Source organism: Haemorhous mexicanus, chromosome 11, assembly GCF_027477595.1.
Source record: "Haemorhous mexicanus isolate bHaeMex1 chromosome 11, bHaeMex1.pri, whole genome shotgun sequence".
NCBI lineage: Eukaryota > Metazoa > Chordata > Aves > Passeriformes > Fringillidae > Haemorhous > Haemorhous mexicanus.
The window spans coordinates 5,670,906-5,694,194 of record NC_082351.1 but is presented as its reverse complement, the minus strand read 5'-3'; the positions used below and the strand labels follow the sequence as shown (position 1 = coordinate 5,694,194).

The 23,289-nt window shown below is 46.6% G+C and overlaps 1 protein-coding gene across 2 annotated transcripts in view; it reads right to left on the bottom strand.

Annotated features, from left to right (window-relative positions):
- The window catches only part of VGLL4 (vestigial like family member 4), a 91,922-nt gene that overhangs the window by 36,252 nt on the left and 32,381 nt on the right, over nucleotides 1–23,289 (bottom strand). The window contains exon 1 of one of the 2 annotated variants that reach the window (XM_059856140.1): nucleotides 13,058–13,514. The exons of the other annotated variant lie outside the window; for it this stretch is intronic. Coding sequence (XP_059712123.1) covers nucleotides 13,058–13,139 — 82 coding nt within the window. The 5' untranslated portion in view covers nucleotides 13,140–13,514. Of the gene's footprint in view, nucleotides 1–13,057; nucleotides 13,515–23,289 lie in introns of those variants that run through there. 2 annotated transcript variants of the gene reach the window in all.

Genomic DNA, 23,289 nt, shown 5'->3' with positions numbered 1-23,289 from the left:
CAGAGGGGCAGCATGTGCCAGCCTGCCCCTCCAGATCCTCTCTGGAGCATGGCAGAGGGGCAGCATGTGCCAGCCTGCCCCTCCAGATCCTCCATGGAGCATGGCAGAGGGGCAGCATGTGCCAGCCTGCCCCTCCAGATCCTCTCTGGAGCATGGCAGAGGGGCAGCATGTGCCAGCCTGCCCCTCCAGATCCTCTCTGGAGCATGGCAGAGGGGCAGCATGTGCCAGCCTGCCCCTCCAGATCCTCTCTGGAGCATGAAAGGGGCAGCATGTGCCAGCCTGCCCCTCCAGATCCTCTCTGGAGTGTGGCAGAGGGGCAGCATGTGCCAGCCTGCCCCTCCAGATCCTCTCTGGAGCATGAAAGGGGCAGCATGTGCCAGCCTGCCCCTCCAGATCCTCTCTGGAGCATGGCAGAGGGGCAGCATGTGCCAGCCTGCCCCTCCAGATCCTCTCTGGAGCATGAAAGGGGCAGCATGTGCCAGCCTGCCCCTCCAGATCCTCTCTGGAGCATGAAAGGGGCAGCATGTGCCAGCCTGCACCTCCAGATCCTCTCTGGAGCATGGCAGAGGGGCAGCATGTGCCAGCCTGCCCCTCCAGATCCTCTCTGGAGCATGAAAGGGGCAGCATGTGCCAGCCTGCCCCTCCAGATCCTCCCTGGAGCATGGCAGAGGGGCAGCATGTGCCAGCCTGCCCCTCCAGATCCTCTCTGGAGCATGGCAGAGGGGCAGCATGTGCCAGCCTGCCCCTCCAGATCCTCTCTGGAGCATGGCAGAGGGGCAGCATGTGCCAGCCTGCCCCTCCAGATCCTCTCTGGAGCATGGCAGAGGGGCAGCATGTGCCAGCCTGCCCCTCCAGATCCTCTCTGGAGCATGGCAGAGGGGCAGCATGTGCCAGCCTGCCCCTCCTCCTGGGCAGGGCTCAGACAGGGCCCAGCCACTGCCCCAGACAGGACAAGAAAGCAAATTCAGCTCAGCACAAGCCCTGGATGGTGACCAGAGGAGTTCCAATCCTCTGGATCTGTGTTATTCTGAGGTATAGCTCAACACTTCCTCAGCTCCTGCTCTCATGTTTTATTATCCATTGTGAAGGCTTCTAGAAAAGTGCAGCTCATGAGATTCAGAGGAAAGGATGCCATCTAATTTCTCCAGGGTTATGGAAGCTGGTATAAAGAAACACATAAAAGCTAAAATATCACCATTGTGGCTGACAGGACTGTCTTCCAAAACAAGGAGAACTAAGGAAAAAGATAAAACTAAATCCATGCCTCTAACAGAGCAGTTTTTAATGTTGGGTTCATGACACACAACTAGATTGATTTTACTGGGGAAAAAGAAAATAGCTATGAAGTGATGTACAGAAAAAAATGAGCTAACCAGAGAGCACAAAAGCTTTCAAACTGTTGCTCCACTACAAGGTTTAGCTGTGAAAAAGCTGGTAACCCAGCATGAATTGCTGCCCAGAAGGACTGAAGGTGGTGGATGTGAACTCAAGCACTCCCAGCCAGGCCAGCAGCAGGGCTGGGATGGCTGGAGGCTGTCCCAGGGATAAGAGGGAGCCAGGGCAGGGATGGCAGCACTGGGCAGGACCCAGCTGTTTATTGCACAAGCAGGGGTGCTTTGTGGGGCCAAGTTGCAGGGTCACTCCAAATCAATGTTCTCTCCAAGGGGAAGAGAAGGCAGGGCAGATAGAGGCAGGGACTGTGCTTGTTACCAAGAAATTACATGCTGCCTGGGCAGCCTTTCTCACAGTTTTCTGGGCACTGAGGACAGGTTTTCCAGAACTCTTGGAAAAACAAGAACAAGCAAAGGTTCTTATTTTTGAAGTTATCTTGACAGTCATGGGGTTGGAAGGGGTGAGCAGCACCAAAGTTACACTCTGCCTTCCATTAGGGCTGTGTCTTCCTGCCCTACACTACTAGTCCTTAGCTCAATCTCCTTTCTGACAGCAACTCCAGGCTCCTTCTCTATTTACTTCAGAGCTGCAGGAGCAACTCAATCCTGACAGAACCCAGAAAAGACAGGAAGTGCAGATGGGTTGGTAAAACAAAGGTAACAGAACCACGTCAGCTGTGTGTTTGTGAGCCACCACTCACATCACACTATTCCCACTGGAGCCAGAAATCAAACATCTCACTGCCTTACTGGCATATAATTCCCCAGTGAATCATCTGTTAAAACCTTCCCCATCTCAGCTGAAAAACATTTCTGCAGATCTCTACCCCCTTATCACACATTTAAGATGTTCCACCCCATAATTAAGCAGGGGTTGTGTTAACTGTGAAGTTTTTAATGGAACCAAACAGCAATGCTGGGGGCAGTGAGACACGGAGTGATTAATTAAAAGGTTTGGAAGCCCTGCTTCAGGTCCTAACTGGGCTCAGCCTGGCACTGCAGGGCTCAGCTGGACTGCCATTTCATTAAGTCTCTGACCCCAACCCATCCTGCAAAGAGAATATCAAAATTGACACCTGTGGGCACATTCCTTTTATCCAACTCAATGGGCCCTGATCTCAAGGAACTGACCTGGGGAGCTCCTGTGGCTCAGAATGGGGAACTTCAAATTCTTCCCAGCATTGTCTGCAAGGCCTCATTCCTTTTATCACCTAAAAAGACTCAACTACATCCACAGAAGGAGATTCCATCACCTCACTGTGGGTGGGGTCCACTACAGAGGTACCAAAGTCACAATATTTGGGTCCAAAAGCTCCTGTTTCCCCTCCATGACTGCTGAGCACAAAGTAAGGATCAAGTCCATACAGCATCAGTCCAAGAATCATGGTTCTTACCTGCTTAGCTGATTAATGACATATTTTATTTGAACATCTCCAACAGGTAAAAGCAATTTTCTTTACTAAGAGGCCACAGTAAGGTTTAGCAGCTGTGGCAAAATATTCCAATGGAGGCACTTGGAATGCTGCTGTCAGCTTTATCCCAAACTTCTGTGAGTTCAACCAGTTACAGCTCTTTATCCCCCACTGTAAATAAGGATAACAGCCATTGTTTATTTCACAGGGCTGGCTAAAAGTTGCATTAACTGGGCTTCTGTGAGAACAAGGATTCTGCAGAGAGGATTAAAAATCTATGCAAATGTGAGCATTAAAACGTTTGCTGTCATACTTGTTGCTAAACACACCAGTTGAGAAACGCTTGAACTCAAACAGGGTAGTGATCAATTTACTGTACTGCAAAGAGCAACTCAGAACACCCACAGTTTAGCTGTTAAGGCAAAGATAATGTACCTCAAAGCAGTCACAGTCTTAGGTACTTGGACTTTTAAGAGTTTTTAAGGAAAGGTAACAATTTTTCAAAACTTTTTTTTGTGACAAGCTGAGTTAAACACATGGGTTATGTAACATCAGTGAGAGAAGCATTTCTGAAGCTAGAGAACCCAGCCAAGGCTCTGTAAACATCCTTGCTAATGCTGGAATTCCTATTTTTGCTACCTCTGGTAAATGGCTCAGTGTGATGGCTGCAGCAGGACAAGAGCAGAGTGTTCACCTCTGGGTTTGGAGTGTTCAGCAGGAAAAGTGTGCACGTCAGCACTGCCCCAGCTGCCCGAGGAGATCCAGCCCACGCCAACCACAGAGCGCCTGCGAGAGCTCCGAGATGGCACAGCAGGAAAACTGCAGGGTGGGGGTTAAACAAGCACCACTGCTCACCAGATGTCTGAGGAGGACATCTCAAAAGGATCCAGAGCATGAGGAAGAATATTAAATTAAAAAAAAAAAATAAAAATCCCCTTCAATGCCATAAATATTTATACGAAATCCAAGGAACTGGCCGAGTTCAGACTTGCCTTACATGAATCATGCAGCACTTCCCTCATTTCATGTGTTCTGGAGAAAAGCACCACAGAGGAGGTGCCACACTTGTGTCAGCTGCTTTTTCTCTAGGGTAAGAGCAGTTTTTGTCGAGCTGCTTTAGAAGATGTTGCTTTCCAAAGAATATAAACAGAACAACTGCATAGTCCTATTTTACTTGGCTAGCTCTTGTGTGGCACTTACTGATCTTCCCAGATCATTTAGATTCATAGAAATAGTTTCCCTCTGCCTGGACAATTTAATTTTCTTCACAGGGATATTTAATTACAATCAGCAGAGCATCACAGAAAACAACTCCAATGTTGTCATCAGGAGCCAAGAAATCATATTTTACTGAAAGGTTCTGCTCTGAAAGTGCCCAAACCTGCTACTGTCACAAATATCTTAAATTACTTTCAGAAGTGAAACCTACTAAACATTAGCAGCTACCTAACAAAATTGGAAGTCTCAATATCATCTCTAAAGTGCAAGCACAGTGTGTTGATACCATTTGCAAAAGAAATAAATCCCCACTCGTTCCCAGAAGAACAACAGCTACTCAAAAAGATCCATTTGGCAGTTTTGGGTTTCACTCTTCTCATGCAAAAGATGGCTGGGCTGGACACTTTGTAGGCTGTAACTACAAAGGGTATTGCCAATCTGCTGTTCTGAGATTTTGAGTTACAACAAAACATAATAAATGTTCCAAATTGGTTTATATTCCCATACAACAGTGCCATTTCTACCCTGGGCAAAGAAAAAAAACTGACTAAATCTCTCTCACATCTAAGTACAACCCATATTTACATGCAAAAAAACCCCTATTTCTGCATGCTGAGAAATAAATATTAAACCTCACAAAGCAGGAAAGTGCAGTGCTGAGAGGTTTCCATGCCTGCCCTGTCAAATGGGTTTCCAGGAAAATCTACTGCTTTTTAAACACAACCGGTTCCAAACTTTCCCTGGGAGAGCAAATATATTTCCTGGAACCTGCTAGCAACATTTGGAAGAATAGGAGGAAAGTTATACACTACAATGCCTGGTTCTCACAGCTGACAGGGAACACTCCAGAGTGATGAGGAGTGAAAAGGAACATGTCTTTAAATAATCACAGGCTCTTGTAACAAGGGGAATTAGGAGAGGGCAGGAGCCATAGGCTCTGGGAGGGAACTGAGCTGACACCAGCCTGCTGAAGGCAACTTTCCTCCCTCCCTGTGTGCCACCAAGGCTGCAACATTCCACTTTATCCCAAATATTACCTGCTGCTATCCATGAACACCACTTGGGGATGAGCTTTTCCTCCAAAACCAAAATGAGGCACAAAGTATCATACTACATTTTCAGGGGGAAAAGCTGGACTGCACCAAGTGCTACTATGTTTAACAAGCTCTTGCTTTTAACACTAGCAACAACCAAGTTGAAAAGGGAAAAAAGTGTTACTTAAAAAAATGTTACCAAACAGTGCCATGAAATTTAGGCAAGGAAACACTCTAAACTCCTGTTTAAAAAAAATCTGGTATCGACCAGTGCTGTGAAACTTAGATAAGGAATGATTCCAACCTCAGTTTCACACTTTTGTCCCCACCACCCACATCACCCTGAGATGTAAGGACTGCCTTTCCTATTAAAAAAGGATCTCTGAAGATCTCTGATGAAGTCCATCACCTCACCCAGGTTTCTGGGTGACTTTAGGGATGGCCATTCCTATTAAAAAAGGATCTCTGAAGATCTCTGATGAAGTCCATCACCTCACCCAGGTTTCTGGGTGACTTTAAGGACTGCCTTTCCCATTAAAATGGAATCTCTGAAGATCTCTGATGAATTCCATCACCTCACCCAGGTTTCTGGGTGACTTTAAGGATGGCCATTCCCATTAAAACAGGATCTCTGAAGATCTCTGATGAAGTCCATCACCTCACCCAGGTTTCTGGGTGACTTTAAGGACTGCCTTTCCCATTAAAACAGGATCTCTGAAGATCTCTGATGAAGTCCATCACCTCACCCAGGTTTCTGGGTGACTTTAAGTCCCATCACCTCACCCAGGTTTCTGGGTGACTTTAGGGATGGCCATTCCTATTAAAACAGGATCTCTGAAGATCTCTGATGAAGTCCATCACCTCACCCAGGTTTCTGGGTGACTTTAAGGATGGCCATTCCCATTAAAATGGAATCTCTGAAGATCTCTGATGAATTCCATCACCTCACCCAGGTTTCTGGGTGACTTTAAGGACTGCCTTTCCCATTAAAACAGGATCTCTGAAGATCTCTGATGAAGTCCCATCACCTCACCCAGGTTTCTGGGTGACTTTTCCTTTGGCTGGAACCAGAGCTGGGTGCTGGGTACCTCAATTTCCCCAGGGTTGCACAAGAAGCTGTACTGAGATATTTCCTAACAAGAATGACCTTTTCTAAGGGAATGGCCTCAAGTTGCATCAGGGGAGGGTTAGGGTGGATCTCAGGGAAAGGTTCTAGCCCAGAGGGTGCTGGGCACTGCCCAGGCTCCCCAGGGAATGGGCACAGCCCCCAGAACTCCAGGAGCCCCCAGGGACGCCCGGGGTGGGATTGCTGGGGTGTCTGTGCAGGGATAGGAGTCAGACCCATGGTCCCTGTGTGTCCCTTCCAGCTCAGGACATTCTGTCATGCTGTGAACTGAACTCCCCCAAGCTCTCTTTACCCTCCAATCAGTGCCAGCTACTCCTGCTATTAAGACCAAACCTCTTCCAGCTCCATCCATCTGTGACTGAGATTTACAAGTGGGCAGAGATAACCCTAATTAAGAGCTCAACTGCCTGTTCAGTGCCCTGGAGGATCCATGTGCCCCCAGCCCTCCCAGGACACACACCAGTGCTCCCTGAGCTCCCCTCACCCTCTGGTAGGGAAGGCTGAGAATGGGAACCCGTTCAAGAGCTGGGAGATGAAGCACCAGGGGCAGTCTGCCCCCAGGAAATGCAGAGGGAGCCCGCTGGCACTGCTGCTGCCTGTCCCTGCCCCTCAGCCTCAGGCCACAGTTATCCCCAAAGGCAGGGACAAACAAAGCCCCTGTGTGTGCAGCTATCCCTGCTGGTCTGGAGAGCAATTTGCAGGGGGATGATCCAGGCTGCAGGAAAAACTGGCTGCCTTTAAAGAAGGAATTCAAGCCCAAAGCCCTCCCGGTTCTCTAAGGCTGAGGAAGTATAAAGCCATTCTTGTAAACACTTCTCCAGGAACTTGTGTTCAGCACCACCTCACACTATTATCAGGGAGAAATTATAGGCTCTGTCCTGCTGGATTATTGTTAGTGTAAACAACTTTGCTAAATTGCTTGGCACCGTGTCTGCATGCAGCATGTTCAAACTCTGCAGCCTATTCAGCCAAAATCAAATATAAAGGCCCATCTGTATTAAAGCTCAAGAAGAAATTAATAGACGACTATTTTCATGCAAAGCAGATATTTAAAAAAGGCAAAGCCAATACATATGGATGAACTTTTTCATTCATAATTTTAGATGCCACACAATGAAGACTGTTGTTTAAGCTTTATTTTTTCTCTAACAGCTCTCCATACAATGCAGTGCATTGTTCAAACTCTGGAGCAATTTAAGCTTTTTCAATGTCTCCTAAAATCCCTGGATTTATATCCAAAGAGAGCTGGCACTGTAACAAATTTGACTTGTGAGTAACAAGTTACAGCCTTTAAGCAAATTGCTCATTAACACAGACTTCAACTTACTGCTACAAACCTCACTACCTTTTATCTCAGGAAAAAAAATATGCTGCCTATCTTATCTACAGAAAGCTGTGGGATAACACTCTATTATATTTGGGTTTTTAATTTCCTTGTTTGAGTTCTCAGTACAAATGCTGAACTAGCATCCAGGGTGAGAACAACAGAACTCCAGGGGAAAAAAAAAAAAAAGTTCAAGTATGACCTAAATCTATCCTGCCTTTGATGAGGGAGGAAAATAAACTGAATTTTGATGTCAGTCCTGAAGAGGATATTCCCAACTTCATGCTAGGAGGAAATGAGCAAGAAAAGCCCAACTGTGAAGCTGGGGCTCTTTGTTTCTCTCCTGAAGATGAAAGAGATTGAAAATGCAAAACCCACAGAAAGCTCTATAAATGGGGAATGTTCTTCTCTAGGTGCATCTTAATTTACATGGCTTTGAACAGAAATTTTACACCGTGTTACAAATAAGAACACTTAATTTGCCATGAAGGAGATTCTTATCCAATTCTTAGCAGAAGAATAGTGCTTAAGTCATTTCACATATTTAGAAACTAACCCAAACTCTGCAGTTAATAGGAGAAACTGATGGTAGAGAAAGAGAAAACTGCAAGGTCAGCAGAGAGAGCTGATGGAAACTCTTTTTTATAACTTAAGAAAACATGTTGCATTTCATTAAAAAGCAAATGAAGTTAGCAGGATCTGTGCCTCTGAGAGCAAACATCTGAAGTGGCCTTCTGGGGAAGACACAGACATTTTCAGGATGCTTTGCAGTGCCCTGAGAGGACACCCAGCTCTGCAAGCCAAGGAACGCTCCAGCCTTACAGGAAGTCAGTGAAATAATTATGTAATATGCCACTAACTAATGAAAGCTGTCCTGCAACCAAAAAGGGGTGTTTTGCTAGAAATCTGGATCCAATTTTCTTCATTAAAAAAAAAATCCCAGTCTTCTGGACTATCCAGAGAACTCTGCATAACTATTTTGAGTGCTCCAAGTAACATGCCTGGGGGATTTCTTAGCATCTTATTGCATTTCTTTATACCTTTCCCAGCACAGCAGTTCCAGCCCTGAGAATGCAGCAATAACCCAGAGCATCTGAAACTGGGAGAGAGAGAGGAAGGAAGGCAGAAATCTGCCTTCCAACACAGCACCATCTGTGATAAACAACAGAAGCAAAGGGATCTGCCTGGAGACTGCTCCTCCTCATGCATATTCCGTGGGAAAGCAGGAGCCAGAACTGGCTGGACAGCCCTGGAGTCAAAGAGCAGCATCACCTGCGCTCTGTTTTGTTTAACTCTGAGCACTCCATTACCTCAACACCGGGCTCTGAAGGAATATTGAGCTGGAGTTAAGTGAGTTTCCACCACAAAACGAGATGCAGATGTTCCAGCCCTGAATACCTGCCCGGATCGAGTGGCTGTCATTCGATAGGCAGCGCTGGGAATGCCAGCCTGCCTCAGAATGCTGCTGCACCTCAGCCAGGGCTCCCAGGAGCTTCCCCATGGCCCGGAGCTCATTAGGAAGAAAACAATGATCTGAAAGCACCACTCATTAAAGTGGCCATTGTTGATCACTGGCAGCAAGTGTTGAGTAGAAGAATATCAGATGCATTCATGCTAAAGATGAGCGTCCAGATGCCAAGGCAACAATTCTCTAATTATTCCGTCTTTTCTTTCCTATTGCACCAAAACTATCACAATGAATTGCTTGAAATGGTTGAGCATCACTAATAGAACTGTCCTTTTCCACTGGTGAGGACCAAGCATTCCCATTTGCATGATTTAAAATTTTTCTTTCACTGGAAAGGGATACAAAACTCAAGTATCTTTCTTATGCAACTTGTTTAAAAAACCCCAACTCATTAACATTCAGATTTTCCTCCAAAAGCATCAGTTGGATTTGAGATTACCATAGGGCATCATGGGGGCTCAAACCCAGTAATGAGATTAGGAAAACCCTCCAAAGGACACAAATAATCAGTAAAACAAACAACCTTGAGGAAAGGAAATGGCTCTATCCTGTGCTTCAGAGTTATGGACCCCCCTTTCTAAAACTCTTTCCCCTCATTATTTCTGGCTGTAATCCTTTTCCTGGCTGTGGCTCTCTTAATTACATGAGTGTGCAGAAATTTCCAAGAGGCTACAAAGGCACCTTGGGAGGTCATTTAGAAATGTCCTGCTCAAAACCAGCCTCAGGCAGGGTGGGATGCTCAGGTGGGATTTGAGTATCCCCAAAGGTAGAGACTCCAGAGCCTCTCTGGAGAACCTGTGCCTGTGGCTCACCAACCTCACAACAAAAACTAAAAAAGAAATCACCCCACGTTTGAGAAAACAGCCAACCTCAGGTGAGGTTTCACCTGCAGAGCTAAACCTGCAGCACAGCCTCACTTTTGGACAGCTAATGGGAGAACTTCCAGCTCTCCCACTCCCAGCCCAGCCCCAGCAGAAGGACAATTTGCTCCCCACAAAGCAGATCCCATCTATGTTATCACCATTCCTTCTCTTCCCCCAGAGAGGAGGCCAAAATCAGAGATGTGATGAATGAACTAAGCAGCACCACTTTCCAAAATCAGAGATGTGTTCAATGAATTAAACAGCACCAGGTTCCAAAATCAGAGATGTGTTCAATGAATTAAACAGCACCAGGTTCCAAAATCAGAGATGTGTTCAATGAATTAAACAGCACCAGGTTCCAAAATCAGAGATGTGTTGAATGAACTCAGCAGCACAATATGTCCATGCTGGGAACTCCATGGCTGGAGTGTGACCACAAATGGCACAATTTAGGAGCAGACTGAGATGAAGACAGAGCTGAGGTTCTTGGGAGGTTCCTGCCCCTCCCAGGCAGGGAAGGCTCTCCAGGGCTGGCATTAACTCAGCAGCCTGCAGCTCACAGATAACAAATTGCTATCTGGGACTCTTGCTGGGCAAGAAAAAGCAGGACTCCTCTCGGGATGCAAATCACACTCCTCTGCTCCATGTCGAACTGAAGGGTTGCCAGATGCACACACTGGAGGAACTTTTCCTATTTCTTAGGTATCAGCACATCTCTGATGCACAGGCTGTTGCAAATCCAACAGTTCCAGCGCCAGAAGAGTAAAAATCACCAGTAAACTTCATAAAACACGCTGACATAGCTCACCAGCATAGAAATCATCTCAACAACCAAAACCAAATGTTTCCAGAGAGAATCTAAAGGAACCAGGAACCCATCTATTTCCTGTGGCCTACAGGCCCATCACTCCTTCCTCTGAAATTTCAAACCTATTTTTATCTTATCCTGCATCTTCAGAAGTACTTTTCAGGAAGGCATCAATTTATAAGTAGCTCAAGTGTGGCCTTCAGTAAATCCTAATTAACTGAGTTTGAGAGGGCGTTTTGTTGTCAGTGTAGCTACTACTGCAACAGTGTCCCTGGAAAGACAAGATCCATCACTGCTGACACAACTCACTTCTAAAATAAATACTGTGGCAGAAGCCAGGAAGATCTGTAGGCATCTCTAAAACACCCTTTGAGCTCAGAGCAGATGTTGCCAGTGTTTACACTTTTTAAAACCGCTGGGATATAAACACCTCACTATAAACACCACTGAAGTTTTGCTTTTCTTCTCTTCATTTTGTGTGTGTTTATTTTAGTGTTAAAAATGTTAACTTCCAGAATAAGGAAAATAGCAACAGATGTTTAAGCTAAACAAAAACTGCTCCGGTGGGGTGTATTCCTTAAGCTGCTCTTTTGCTTTTGAACTATTAAAGCTAGGATCTAGTTAAATAACAATTACTGGAGAAGAGGGTGGGGAATAAGAAGGGGACTAGAAAGAATATTCCATAAATATTAGGCATAATTACAATGAGTTGAACTAATGAGCCAAAACTACAGAGCGACAAAACTCAGTGAACAGGACGCTCAGAAAGATGTATTACGTAAATGAAGCTTTGCATAAAATTTCATGATCTTCATCAGAAGTTAGCAATTGCTTCCAAAGAAAACACTAATTACTGCAGAGAGCGGTGAACAAGTTAAAGGATCCTGAAATGAAAAAGTTAAAGGACCCAGAAAGTTTTTTGGTTGTTTTTTTTTTCTTTTAAACGAGTTTTCTTGCTCTAACAAAGAAAGCATGGCATAAGAAAGAAGTTGGGGATTCAACTTCATGGATGGAACTCCAGCTCTGTATTATTCAGCTCAATCTTCTGTAAAAGAGCTTACCCTGAATGGATATATATGAACATATTTGTGCGGGAAAGAAAAAGCAGGAAAAAAGTAGAAACAAAGATATTAACAGTACAGCAGGGAGCCCCTCCACTTCCTGAAGGGAAGAAATGTGGCCATGCTGGTTCAGGGGTAGAAGAGACTGTAATTTCCAGAGTGAGATTCAGCTGCCTGTGCTCTGGCCTGGCCTTTTTCTGAGCGCTGTGAACAGATACCTCCCTGGCCTGCGTACGCTCCTCATTGTTTCTTTCCTGACAACTCCAGCAAGTTTATTTTCTGAACGAACATGGAAAGCGTTCCTGCTGAATCAGAAAAAAAAAAAAAAAAAAAAAAAAGCTTTTCGCGGCGCTTGTGTGTGGCTACAGCAAAACCAGCCCCGCTGCCAAGCCGAATTAGCTCAGTGGTGCCTTTTTCTCCAGGCACAGCCAAGCCATAACCGCTCCTCGCAGCCGCACGTAGAGAAAACTCCGCGCACATTAACGAACTGATTCTGCCCGCTTACCTCGGGCGCCGTCCCAGCAGGGCTCGGAGGGCTGACAGGGGGAGGGCAGCGGGCCCCAGCCCCGCCGGACACAACGGGCCCTGCGGGACACCCGGGGCGGCGCTGGGGGCCGGGCAATGGCCACGGCCCCGCGGGGACACGCCGGACACCCGTGGACACACCGAGCACTCGGGGACACGCCGGGCACTCGGCCCCGGCCCCGCGGGGACACGCCGGACACCCGTGGACACGCCGGGCACTCGGGGACACACCGGGCACTCGGCCCCGGCCCCGCGGGGACACGCCGGACACCCGTGGACACACCGGGCACTCGGCCCCGGCCCCGCGGGGACACGCCGGACACTCGGGGACACACCGGGCACTCGGGGACACACCGGGCACTCGGCCCCGGCCCCGCGGGGACACGCCGAACACTCGGGGACACACCGGGCACTCGGGGACACACCGGGCACTCGGCCCCGGCCGGGCCCACGCGTGTCCGGCCGCGGCCCAACCCCGCGGCGCCGGGACAGACGGACAAACCCCAGACGGACAAACCCCCGCCCGCCCCCAGGCCTTTAGTGCCAGCAGTGCTGCCGGCCACGGAAAGGAAAGTTGGCGCTGAAAACGCGGACTGGGGGGGGGGGAATTAAAGAAAAAAAAAAAATCACAAAGAAAGGGAGAAATCCATGCCCGGTAACAAAGCTCTGACAACAGCCCGCGGGGCGTCCCGCACCGGCCACCTCCAAAAACATCCCCGCTGACAAACAACAGCGAGCAGCGCTCGGAGAAGGATCCATCCCTGGAAGGGATTCATCCCTCCCCGTGCGAGGGCACCGCTGATTTCCCGTGGCCAGGCGCTGTTACCTTCGTAGCACAGGATGCCGATATTGTTGTTCATCTTGTCCAAGTACTGGTAGTTCAACAGGTCCATCCTCATAAACAGCATTTATCGGGCTGGCGGAGACGAGCGGCTCCGGGAGGGGGAGGCAGACGGTGCCGAGGCGCTCCCGGCTTCCAAAGCCCAGCAGAGGCCCAGCCTGGAGCGGGTCGGGAAGGAGGAGCGGGCTCCGACAGCCCGGGGAACGCGAGGGGAACGCGCTGCGGGCCGGGGGGAGGGAGCCGTGCGGGGGGAGGGAGCCGTGCGGGGGGGCTTCTTCCAAGTTTTTAAAAAAAAAAATAATAATAATTACAAATAAAAGCGTAAAGGCAAAGCGAACGCGGCGGGGCAGGGCAGGCAGGGAGGAGGGCGCAGCCTGCTGCGAGCGCCGGCGCTGACAGCGGCAGTGGCCGGCACTGCCCGCCGGGCCCCGCTCCGAGCCCGCTGCCCTCAGAGCCCGGCCCGCCCCGCGCAGGCGCTGCCGGCCGGCCGCGGGTGCTTTGTGCTCCGCAGGGCCCGGCGGGGAGCGGGGGAAGGAGGGGACGGGGGAAGGAGGGAGGGCACGGCCGCGTCAGAGCCGCTCGCACAGGAAACAGCGGCGGGAGGAGGAGGAGGAGGAGGCGGCTGCGAGGGGAGGAAGCGGCGCTGAGGGGCCTCCTCCGGGCACGGGCGGGTGCTGAGCCTGCTGGTCGAAATTAATTCTGCCTCTGCGCGCTCCCCGGCACGGCCTCAGCGCCTCGCAGCGAGAAGTAATGCGGTGCTACGGCAACAGCAGCCATGGAATCGCGGCGTGGCATGACAGGAATGATACATGGAATCACAGGAATGAGACAGACAATATAAAAGGCGTGAGGCAATGGCCATTGCCCCGTGTATATAGTTTATATATAAATAGTTTTAAAAGGTTTCTCTCTCTCCATATAAACAGGCATCGCACACATTGCTACAGTTCCATCAGGGAACAGCCAGATCAGATTTTTAAAGGGCTATTAGTGGTTAAACATTCCGAGCTCCGGCTTTTTAGCAGCTGCCGAAGCTCCAACTGAGATGACAGAGGCGGTGGAGACTGGTGCTGCTGCAGCTCTCCCACCCCAGGTTGTGGAGCCCTCCTGCAGCTCTCCCATCCCGGGATGTGGTGCCCTCCTGCAGCTCTCCCATCCCGGGATGTGGAGCCCTCCTACAGCTCTCCCATCCCGGGATGTGGAGCCCTCCTGCAGCTCTCCCATCCCGGGATGTGCTGCCCTACTGCAGCTCTCCCATCCCGGGATGGGGGCTGCCCTCCTGCAGCTCTCCCATCCCAGGATGTGGTGCCCTCCTGCAGCTCTCCCATCCCGGGATGTGGTGCCCTCCTGCAGCTCTCCCATCCCGGGATGGGGGCTGCCCTCCTGCAGCTCTCCCATCCCAGGTTGTGGAGCCCTTCTGCAGCTCTCCCGTCCCGGGATGTGGTGCCCTCCTGCAGCTCCCCCATCCCGGGATGTGGAGCCCTCCTGCAGCTCTCCCGTCCCAGCATGTGCTGCCCTTCTGCAGCTCTCCCATCCCGGGATGTGGAGCCCTCCTGCAGCTCTCCCGTCCCGGGATGTGGAGCCCTCCTGCAGCTCCCCCATCCCGGGATGTGGTGCCCTCCTGCAGCTCTCCCATCCCGGGATGTGGAGCCCTCCTGCAGCTCTCCCATCCCGGGATGTGCTGCCCTTCTGCAGCTCTCCCATCCCAGGTTGTGGAGCCCTCCTGCAGCTCTCCCATCCCGGGATGTGCTGCCCTACTGCAGCTCTCCCATCCCGGGATGGGGGCTGCCCTCCTGCAGCTCTCCCATCCCAGGATGTGGTGCCCTCCTGCAGCTCTCCCATCCCGGGATGTGGTGCCCTCCTGCAGCTCTCCCATCCCGGGATGGGGGCTGCCCTCCTGCAGCTCTGCCATCCCAGGATGTGGAGCCCTGCTGCAGCTCTCCCGTCCCGGGATGTGGAGCCCTCCTGCAGCTCCCCCATCCCGGGATGTGGTGCCCTCCTGCAGCTCTCCCATCCCGGGATGTGGAGCCCTCCTGCAGCTCTCCCATCCCGGGATGTGGTGCCCTTCTGCAGCTCCCCCATCCCGGGATGTGGAGCCCTCCTGCAGCTCTCCCATCCCGGGATGTGCTGCCCTACTGCAGCTCTCCCATCCCGGGATGTGGAGCCCTCCTGCAGCTCTCCCATCCCAGGATGTGCTGCCCTACTGCAGCTCTCCCATCCCGGGATGTGGTGCCCTCCTGCAGCTCCCCCATCCCGGGATGTGGAGCCCTCCTGCAGCTCTCCCGTCCCAGCATGTGCTGCCCTTCTGCAGCTCTCCCATCCCAGGATGTGGAGCCCTCCTGCAGCTCTCCCGTCCCAGCATGTGCTGCCCTTCTGCAGCTCTCCCATCCCGGGATGTGGAGCCCTTCTGCAGCTCTCCCGTCCCGGGATGTGGAGCCCTCCTGCAGCTCCCCCATCCCGGGATGTGGTGCCCTCCTGCAGCTCTCCCATCCCGGGATGTGGAGCCCTCCTGCAGCTCCCCCATCCCAGGATGTGCTGCCCTTCTGCAGCTCTCCCATCCCGGGATGTGCTGCCCTTCTGCAGCTCTCCCGTCCCAGGATGTGCTGCCCTTCTGCAGCTCCCCCATCACGGGATGTGGTGCCCTCCTGCAGCTCTCCCATCCCAGGTTGTGGAGCCCTCCTGCAGCCCGGAGCTCTCAGACAGATGTGTGCCACTCATCCTGACACGGCGCAACAAACATCTGGGCAGCCAGCTCATCCCTGCCCATCTGGGATGGGGAATCTCCATGGTGCATAAGGGTAGAACCAGTAAAAAACTTCCATTTCCACCCTGAGAACTTCTCCCCTCTGCTAGAGAAAGGGAAGGGATGACATGACCGAGGCGACTCACAGAGTGACACTTGGTGATGGCATTTTGAGAGTCACTGCTTGAATAGCTCTGGGTACTTCAGTAAGAACAGTAGCTTAAATTTACTGCTGGTGTCTACTGAATATTCTGAGGAAGATTGCCTGGAACATAAAAAAGGTTTCTCCCCACTTCAGATACACAATGCTGAGGTAACAGTACATTTCTTGGATAAAAAAGTTGCAGCTGTTTTGCAAAAGTTGCACCCACACAGACCAAAGCAGCCCATGATATCTTCTAGATAATAAAAAGTAGTGTATGGTGATTTTTAAGCAGGGCATGAGAAGTTTTGCATATCGTGCATACTCAGAGATATTCTACACCAATCCATCAAATTAAAACAGCCGCCTAATAAAGACATCAAGAAAAATCTGAGCCTTCTAAGATATAAACAACAATAAAAAACCACACCTACAACATTAAAAAAAGAGAGGAACGTTTCTTTAGCATGAAATGCGAGTTCCTCACCAGTTTTGGGGACAATATTTTGATATGTACAGTTTTTAACACAGAGAGCATCCCTGAATTCACAGGATTGCAACACATTTATTGGGTGTTTGGGAAGGATAAGAAGATAAGTGTCTGATTTTTTCACTTTAAAATACTTAGATTTTTGAGGGAGGTGCAGGTGATAAGGAAGAAAACACTATTTGAACTCCTTTAGAGCAAGGTTCTACAAGACCAGGGTGCACATGGGCATTACAATTCCCAGCCCAATTTGAATTCTCTATATTCAGAGTTACAGATTTCTTCAAGCTGTTTGGAAAAGCATGGTTGGGTGCTGTCCAGAAACCACTGACTACTCAGGAGTGCTGTCCAGACACTAATAAAGGAGTTAATTCTTCTTTATTAGACCAGCAGTCACTGGTGTGCAGGTTTTTAGGCAGTAATGATCCTTGTTAGGTGAATGGCTTTCAGCATTTCAGTACAAACTCTGATTGGACTTGTCAAATGTTGCATAATGAGCGTGCTTCACAATAAATAATAACAAACTGTACCAAACACCAAGAGCTTTTTGAACTTCTAAATTAAAATATCTTCTAAATTAAAATATCTATGCTGCAAACAAGGCAATGCCTAGTGAAAGAGTGGGGGGAAATTATCAGCGTAAACATATCCCTTAATATTGCATTTTAAACCCAAAATCCATTTCCTTTGACAGAAAATTTTATCAGCTCGACAAACCCAAGTCCAGCAGACATTAACCTCAAATACTGACAGGGTCACTGTAAAGTACTTGGTTCCTGTCAGCAAATTCTCAATTCACACTGCTGCTCATCCCTGACAGACCTGGCACTGAACTGAAACCAACAATCATCAGTGGCTGGCAAAAAAAGCTGCTTTTCATCAGCTCCTGCTACATCCCCAGAGCTGCAAACTCAGAGCCGAGCTGAGGCATCTCTGCCTCTCACTGTCTGCAGAATTCCCTCTAGGACTGCACCTCCCTGCTCCTGGAGGGAATCCCAGCCCCGCTGGGAACGCGCTGAACTTGAACTTTAGCACAACAGCAGCCTCTAGAGGTAACGGGAAAGGCTGGGATTGACATGGGATTTATTCTGGTTATCCCACAGACAGGGCAGAGCCTTCAGCCTCTTAGGGACCTGCTTCACTCCAACTCAGAAAGCAAATCCAGCCCGCACACAGCAACCTCAGAACGCACGAAAAGCAAAGTCAGGAAAGCAAAAAGAGCAGGTGAATCACCACTGTAAATCACCACTTAATGTAAAAGTAAATCCTTACAACTCTGTATTATTCACCTGGATTTTTGTAGGGAACATTCTTAATATATCAAGTCTGTGATATCAGGTTTGACAGTGAGTTTAAATGGGGTTTAGAGCACTTGAACAGGCACTGAGCTGCTTTAGAGCATTACAAACACACAGGGAGCTGCTTTTTTCTGTGCCTTTTCTCTGCCCTCCCCGACCCTCTCCTCTCTCACACGTGCTGCTGCCTCAGAAGAGAAAATAAAATTCCTTTGGTGCCTGAACTCCACAACATCTTCCAGTGGGAAAATGGGCAACACTGGCTGAGAATCAACTCCACAGATGGGAGACAACTGAAATTCCACCTGTGAAGATCATCAGCGGAGAGCAACTATGGAAACAGCAACCAGTTCTGCAACTGAGAGAAAAAATAGTGTTTCTAGAGGTGGGACACACTCTGCTGCGTCTGCCTGGCCACACAGGCCTGCTCAGCATAATTCCATTTTGGAATGGAATCTCTATTATTATTTTTGAGTCGATAATTATCAGCTGCATCTCCTCAGGTCAGACAGGCACCTACTGAAACCTCAGTGCACACTGAGGAGAAGGTGCAGGAATAAAGCAAGGACAGTTAAAAACAGGTTTTACTTTTTTTTCTTGCCCTAAGAAAAGAGCAAATTCGAGTTGAGGGTTGCTAGGTGGCGATGTGCCTGAAGGAAAAGGCTTTTTATTCTCCACACACTCCACGGCAGTGGGTGGGAAAAGCTGCCTCAACATCCCTGTTTTTATATTTGTCAGAGTGCACTGCACAGGAAAAAGGCAAAACAGAGATTGCCCTTGAAGCAGGATGGGGTGTTTGCTTTGAAATCCATTCAGGTGTGATGAGGATATAGAGTTAAAACAGACTGAACACGCAGCAAGGCCAGACATGGATGGCAAGGAAAATGATATTCCAAGTTCCTTGCAAGCAGCAATCTCCCAGCTGTGCCCCGGAGAGCCACAAACACAACTCACCCCTCAGTGAGTCACATACCACAAAAATAACTTTACACACTTCCTACAAAGCACTGAGCACTCACAGCTGCCCCAGTGAGCAGAAAATACCAAAACACACATCATTCCCATCTGCATTCTTCCACTTTTTCCTTAAGCACAAAGTTGCATTGCAGATAGATTTTAATCACAGCCAACTACCCGTTCCCCTAAAATAAATCACTAATTAAAGAAAGCCCCATCAGGTAGGGCATCTCTGAGCACAAAGTGGTGCCTTCCTGTTTGACCTGTCCCTAGTTAAGGGTTTCAACCACGTGCCAGACATTATGGAACACAAAAGATGCCTTTTGAATTATCACTGGAGCTCCTCAAGCCCGAAATAGGAAATTTACACCCAACAATGTAACAAAAGAATTTGTGCATCCTATCATTCCAGTCATAACTAAACTTGGGGAATGCTGCTCCAAATTCCCAAACACAGCATTACCTAGTGAGGAAATCTGTTTGTGAGTGTGTGAGTGCCACAAAGGGCTGGGGAACTCCCACTGGAATCCCCAGAGAACAAAATGCCAGGAAAACCAAAAATGCAGAGATGCCTCAGAGTGTCTGGAGCTGCAAGCACCTGCAGGGCCCAGGAAAAAATGGCAATGGCTTCTCTGGACTGGCAGGTGGACTTTTTTTATTTCTTTTTTTTTTTTTTTTAATTTTTTTTTAAATGCCTTGCTGTACTGCAGTTCTTATTGTGTACTACTCCCTTCTTTAAAGACACACAGATTTCAAACAGCATCTCACCGTGCTGGTAAATAAAAACTTCAAAATAAAAACTTCAGATCACTTGTTTGTATATATTGAGGGATTTAGGTCCAGCTATTTCATACCAGATCAGAAAATGCCAAGGTGTTTATCAACTCAGAAAGCTTTTGGTTAATGAAAACCTGCCCTCAGCAGCAGGAATCATTTGCCTCCCACCCCAAACTAAACACACCTGCTGTCCTTCCACAGCCTTTTCCAGGTGGGAATTTGGGCCAGGAAAGGCAGAATCCAAGGCAGGGCACACACAGAGCTTCCCTTGTAGGGTTTTTTTTTTGGCAAAAACCCCAGATTTATTTCTGTGTGAATACATAAAATAGGCTGGGTGAGGCCTCTGGTTTATCAAGAGTATTTTCCATTTCTCATTGGTATCTTGCAGCTCTCAATTTGCTGCTGGTTTTCTCTTTTTGTTTTCTTAGGCTGGGCTGAGAACACTTCCAAAATACAGCTAAAGCACACAACAGATAAATCTAGTTAATCTGGGTGGGAAAATTGTGATGTGCTAATTAAAAACCTTGATAATCTTTTCTGTTATTTGCATACTAATTTAAATTTCTGAAGGGTTGATGATAATCACAAACATAATTCAACTTGAACTACAAAGAGTCTCAAACACTACCAGAGGCTCCAGATGCAAACAGTGAAGTGCAAACCTTGCATGCCCTGACACTGTGTTAGCAGGGCAAAAAATTACCTTCTATTCTTCCAAAAGGAGAAATGAAAGGATAAAAAAAAAAAAAGAAAATTAAAAAAACCAGAGAGATTACAAAAGAAAAAATGCCAATTTTAAGTCAGCTTGATGCTCAGGCACCTAAACCACTTTTAACTTAGGGAAATGAGGAGCCAGACTGTGTTTAGAGGTTGGATTTCAAAATCACCGTGTGTATCCCTCAGCTTTGGGAAGAAGCAAATCCAGTTCCCAGAAGCCACTAATTGCAGGGTTTAGAAATAAAGCACAGAGCTCTGAGATTGCTAAAGTCTTGGAAAACATTTCCCCTTATAGCTCACCTGGCAAGACATGAAATACACTTTTTAATATAAATATATATCTATAAATGTGCATGGCCTAATTGAGCTTAGGAATTACCATATGTAAATCTGTGGAGCTGACCTTGCTGAATATCCCAATAATTGTAATCCCCTCATAAATGGGATAAAACCAGGATTCCCAATGCTGGTCCATGCACTAAAATCAATCACAACTTTTCTTACAGAATGGAATCATTTTGCCTTCTACACATCACAGCAATTACTCACCCTAAATTTTAAGATTAAAATATTAATAAGTAGCTATTGCAAAACCCTATTATGTAACTTGCAACTTATTCCATGAAATTAAAATGAAATTTCATTCAAGCTCTAAGGCTATTCTTTTCTAATTGAGGGTCTTGTTCTCTATTATTTCAAAAGTATTTGACCTTAATAATATTTTTTACCACACCAAAAAAAAAAAAAAAAAAAAAAAAACAACAACAACAAACAAACCCCCCCATAAACAAACAAAAACCCCAAAACAAAACCAAGCCCAACCTTAAACACACTCTCACTTTATCCCAAATTTTAGTGCTCACAAAAACCCAAAACTCCTTTGCTCAGGATGCTGAGGGGTGTCCTCTGGATTATTGGGAGAAAAAAAAGCACAAAAAACCAAGAAAAAGAACAATGTCCTTGCATTACTGAAAGAACTAATGCAAGAATAGCATGGTTTAGGAGATAAATTTATTATACATTATTTATTTACACACATGGCTGTGCTCTGTAGGGCACAATGAATGTTATAAATTGTCCCAATCCCACTAAATCCTGCAGAGGATGCCTTTGCTGTCCAGAAGTACAAATTCAGGGCTCAAAAACAGAGAAACAACAGGGAAAACCTGATAAAAGCAGTGACAAACCCCCCCTGCTCCAAAGCACATTGCTGCTCTCCAGGCAGGACCAGGAAGCTGAAACCCTTTTTCCAAGGATCAAAGTTACCATTTCCAACCCCACAGGTACCTTTTCCTTCCAAAAATGAAACCCAGAGAATGCTGACAATTCCTCACCAAAACTATTTTTCAGTGGAATCAACCCTAGCTTTTTGTATTGTGCTTTTGCTGCTTTCACTCCCAAAAGAAATGGGAAAAAGAAGGGGTTTTTTTCATGTTTTGGATTGAAAAAGACATTTATTTGGTATTAACTTCCAGCTTTCTGACAAATCAGTAGATATTACATTTATATTATGGAGAGTAATGTAAACATAGATATAAATATTATATTTATATCGATACTATATTTTGTATATATATAAAAATAAAATATATATATGCTATATTTATTATATGTATATTTATTGTTATCAATACTATATTTATATATAAATATAGATATAAATATTATATTTATATCTATATGTATTATCTACAAATATTCTATTTATATATATTTTATATAGAGATATTAATATTATATTTATATATATTTTTATATAGAGATATTAATATTATATTTATATCTATATATGTTTTATATAGAGATGTAAATATTATATTTATATCTATATATTTTATATAGAGATACAAATATTATATTTATATCTCTATATTTTATATAGAGATATAAATATTATATTTATATCTATATCTATATTATATATAGATATAAATATTATATTTATATCTATATATATTTTATAGAGAGATATAAATATTATATTTATATCTATATTTACATTTCCCATCACTTCCCCTCTGCCAGCTCTGCCCTGGTTTTCTTAGGGATCACACAACCACCTTTAAAAGCAGAGACCCTTCAGTAAACCCCAATTTTTGGCTTTTAATTTACCAAAAAGTCAAAAATCTCCCTTAATTTACCAAAAAGTCATCTAAATCTCCCTCTGGTGAGCTCTGTCCCCAGGGCTGTGAGGAACCCCAGGTGCTGCAGGGATTTGCAGTGACACAACCTGAGCTTTGTCATCTTTTAGCACTTGTTTTTTACCTACAGGCAGAGGAGAAAGGATCACAGCTACCAAATTTTAACTACAAAAAAATAAATAAAAAAAAAAGCCTTGGCTGTGCAGATTTGTGGGGTTTAGATGAGGTTTTTTATATCAGGTTTTTTATTTCAGGTTTTTCCCCCCAATGCTCATATCCACCTCCTTCACTTCCTGAAATTCAGCACTTCCCCAAAAGCGACAAATATTCCACAACATCCCCAAAATTTCCTCAGCCTTTTAAAACCTTTTCCATCTTAACATCCCCTTGCACTCACTTCAAGCTTGTCCCTTCTCTCCTTCCAGCAATCCCAACCCCTTCCTTCTCCAACCAGCCTAGAGCCATTCCTCCCTCCCTGACCCATCCCAGCTCACCCAGGGCCCCCCATCCTCTCTCACCACAACTTCCCAACCAAAGATGAATTTTTCCTGACCCAGGGGAGGAGGGTGATCTTTGCTGACGGAGTGACAAAATTATTTTTTGTCTTTTCAAAAAAGAAAGAAGCTTAGGAGTAGTTTTGGGTTTTTTTAAGCTATAAAATAGCTTGAACAGCTATTTTTATATATTTTATATTTATAAATACATAAGCCTAAAGGACTTTACCTCAAACTTAAAGACAGATAATTGGACAGAAGGTAAAAGTCTTGTTTAAACAATTTACTAGAAAAAGAAGTGAACAAAAAAAATGATTGGTTTTGTGAGATGTTTTACTAAGAGCAAAGACTTCTTGCACTTAGCATGGCTTTTTTTTTATTTGTTACTTTGCTTTTTATTCAACTTTTTTGTTTTCAACACTACAACAAAAGCTATCTTACTGATCTTTATGCTTCTAAGGGTG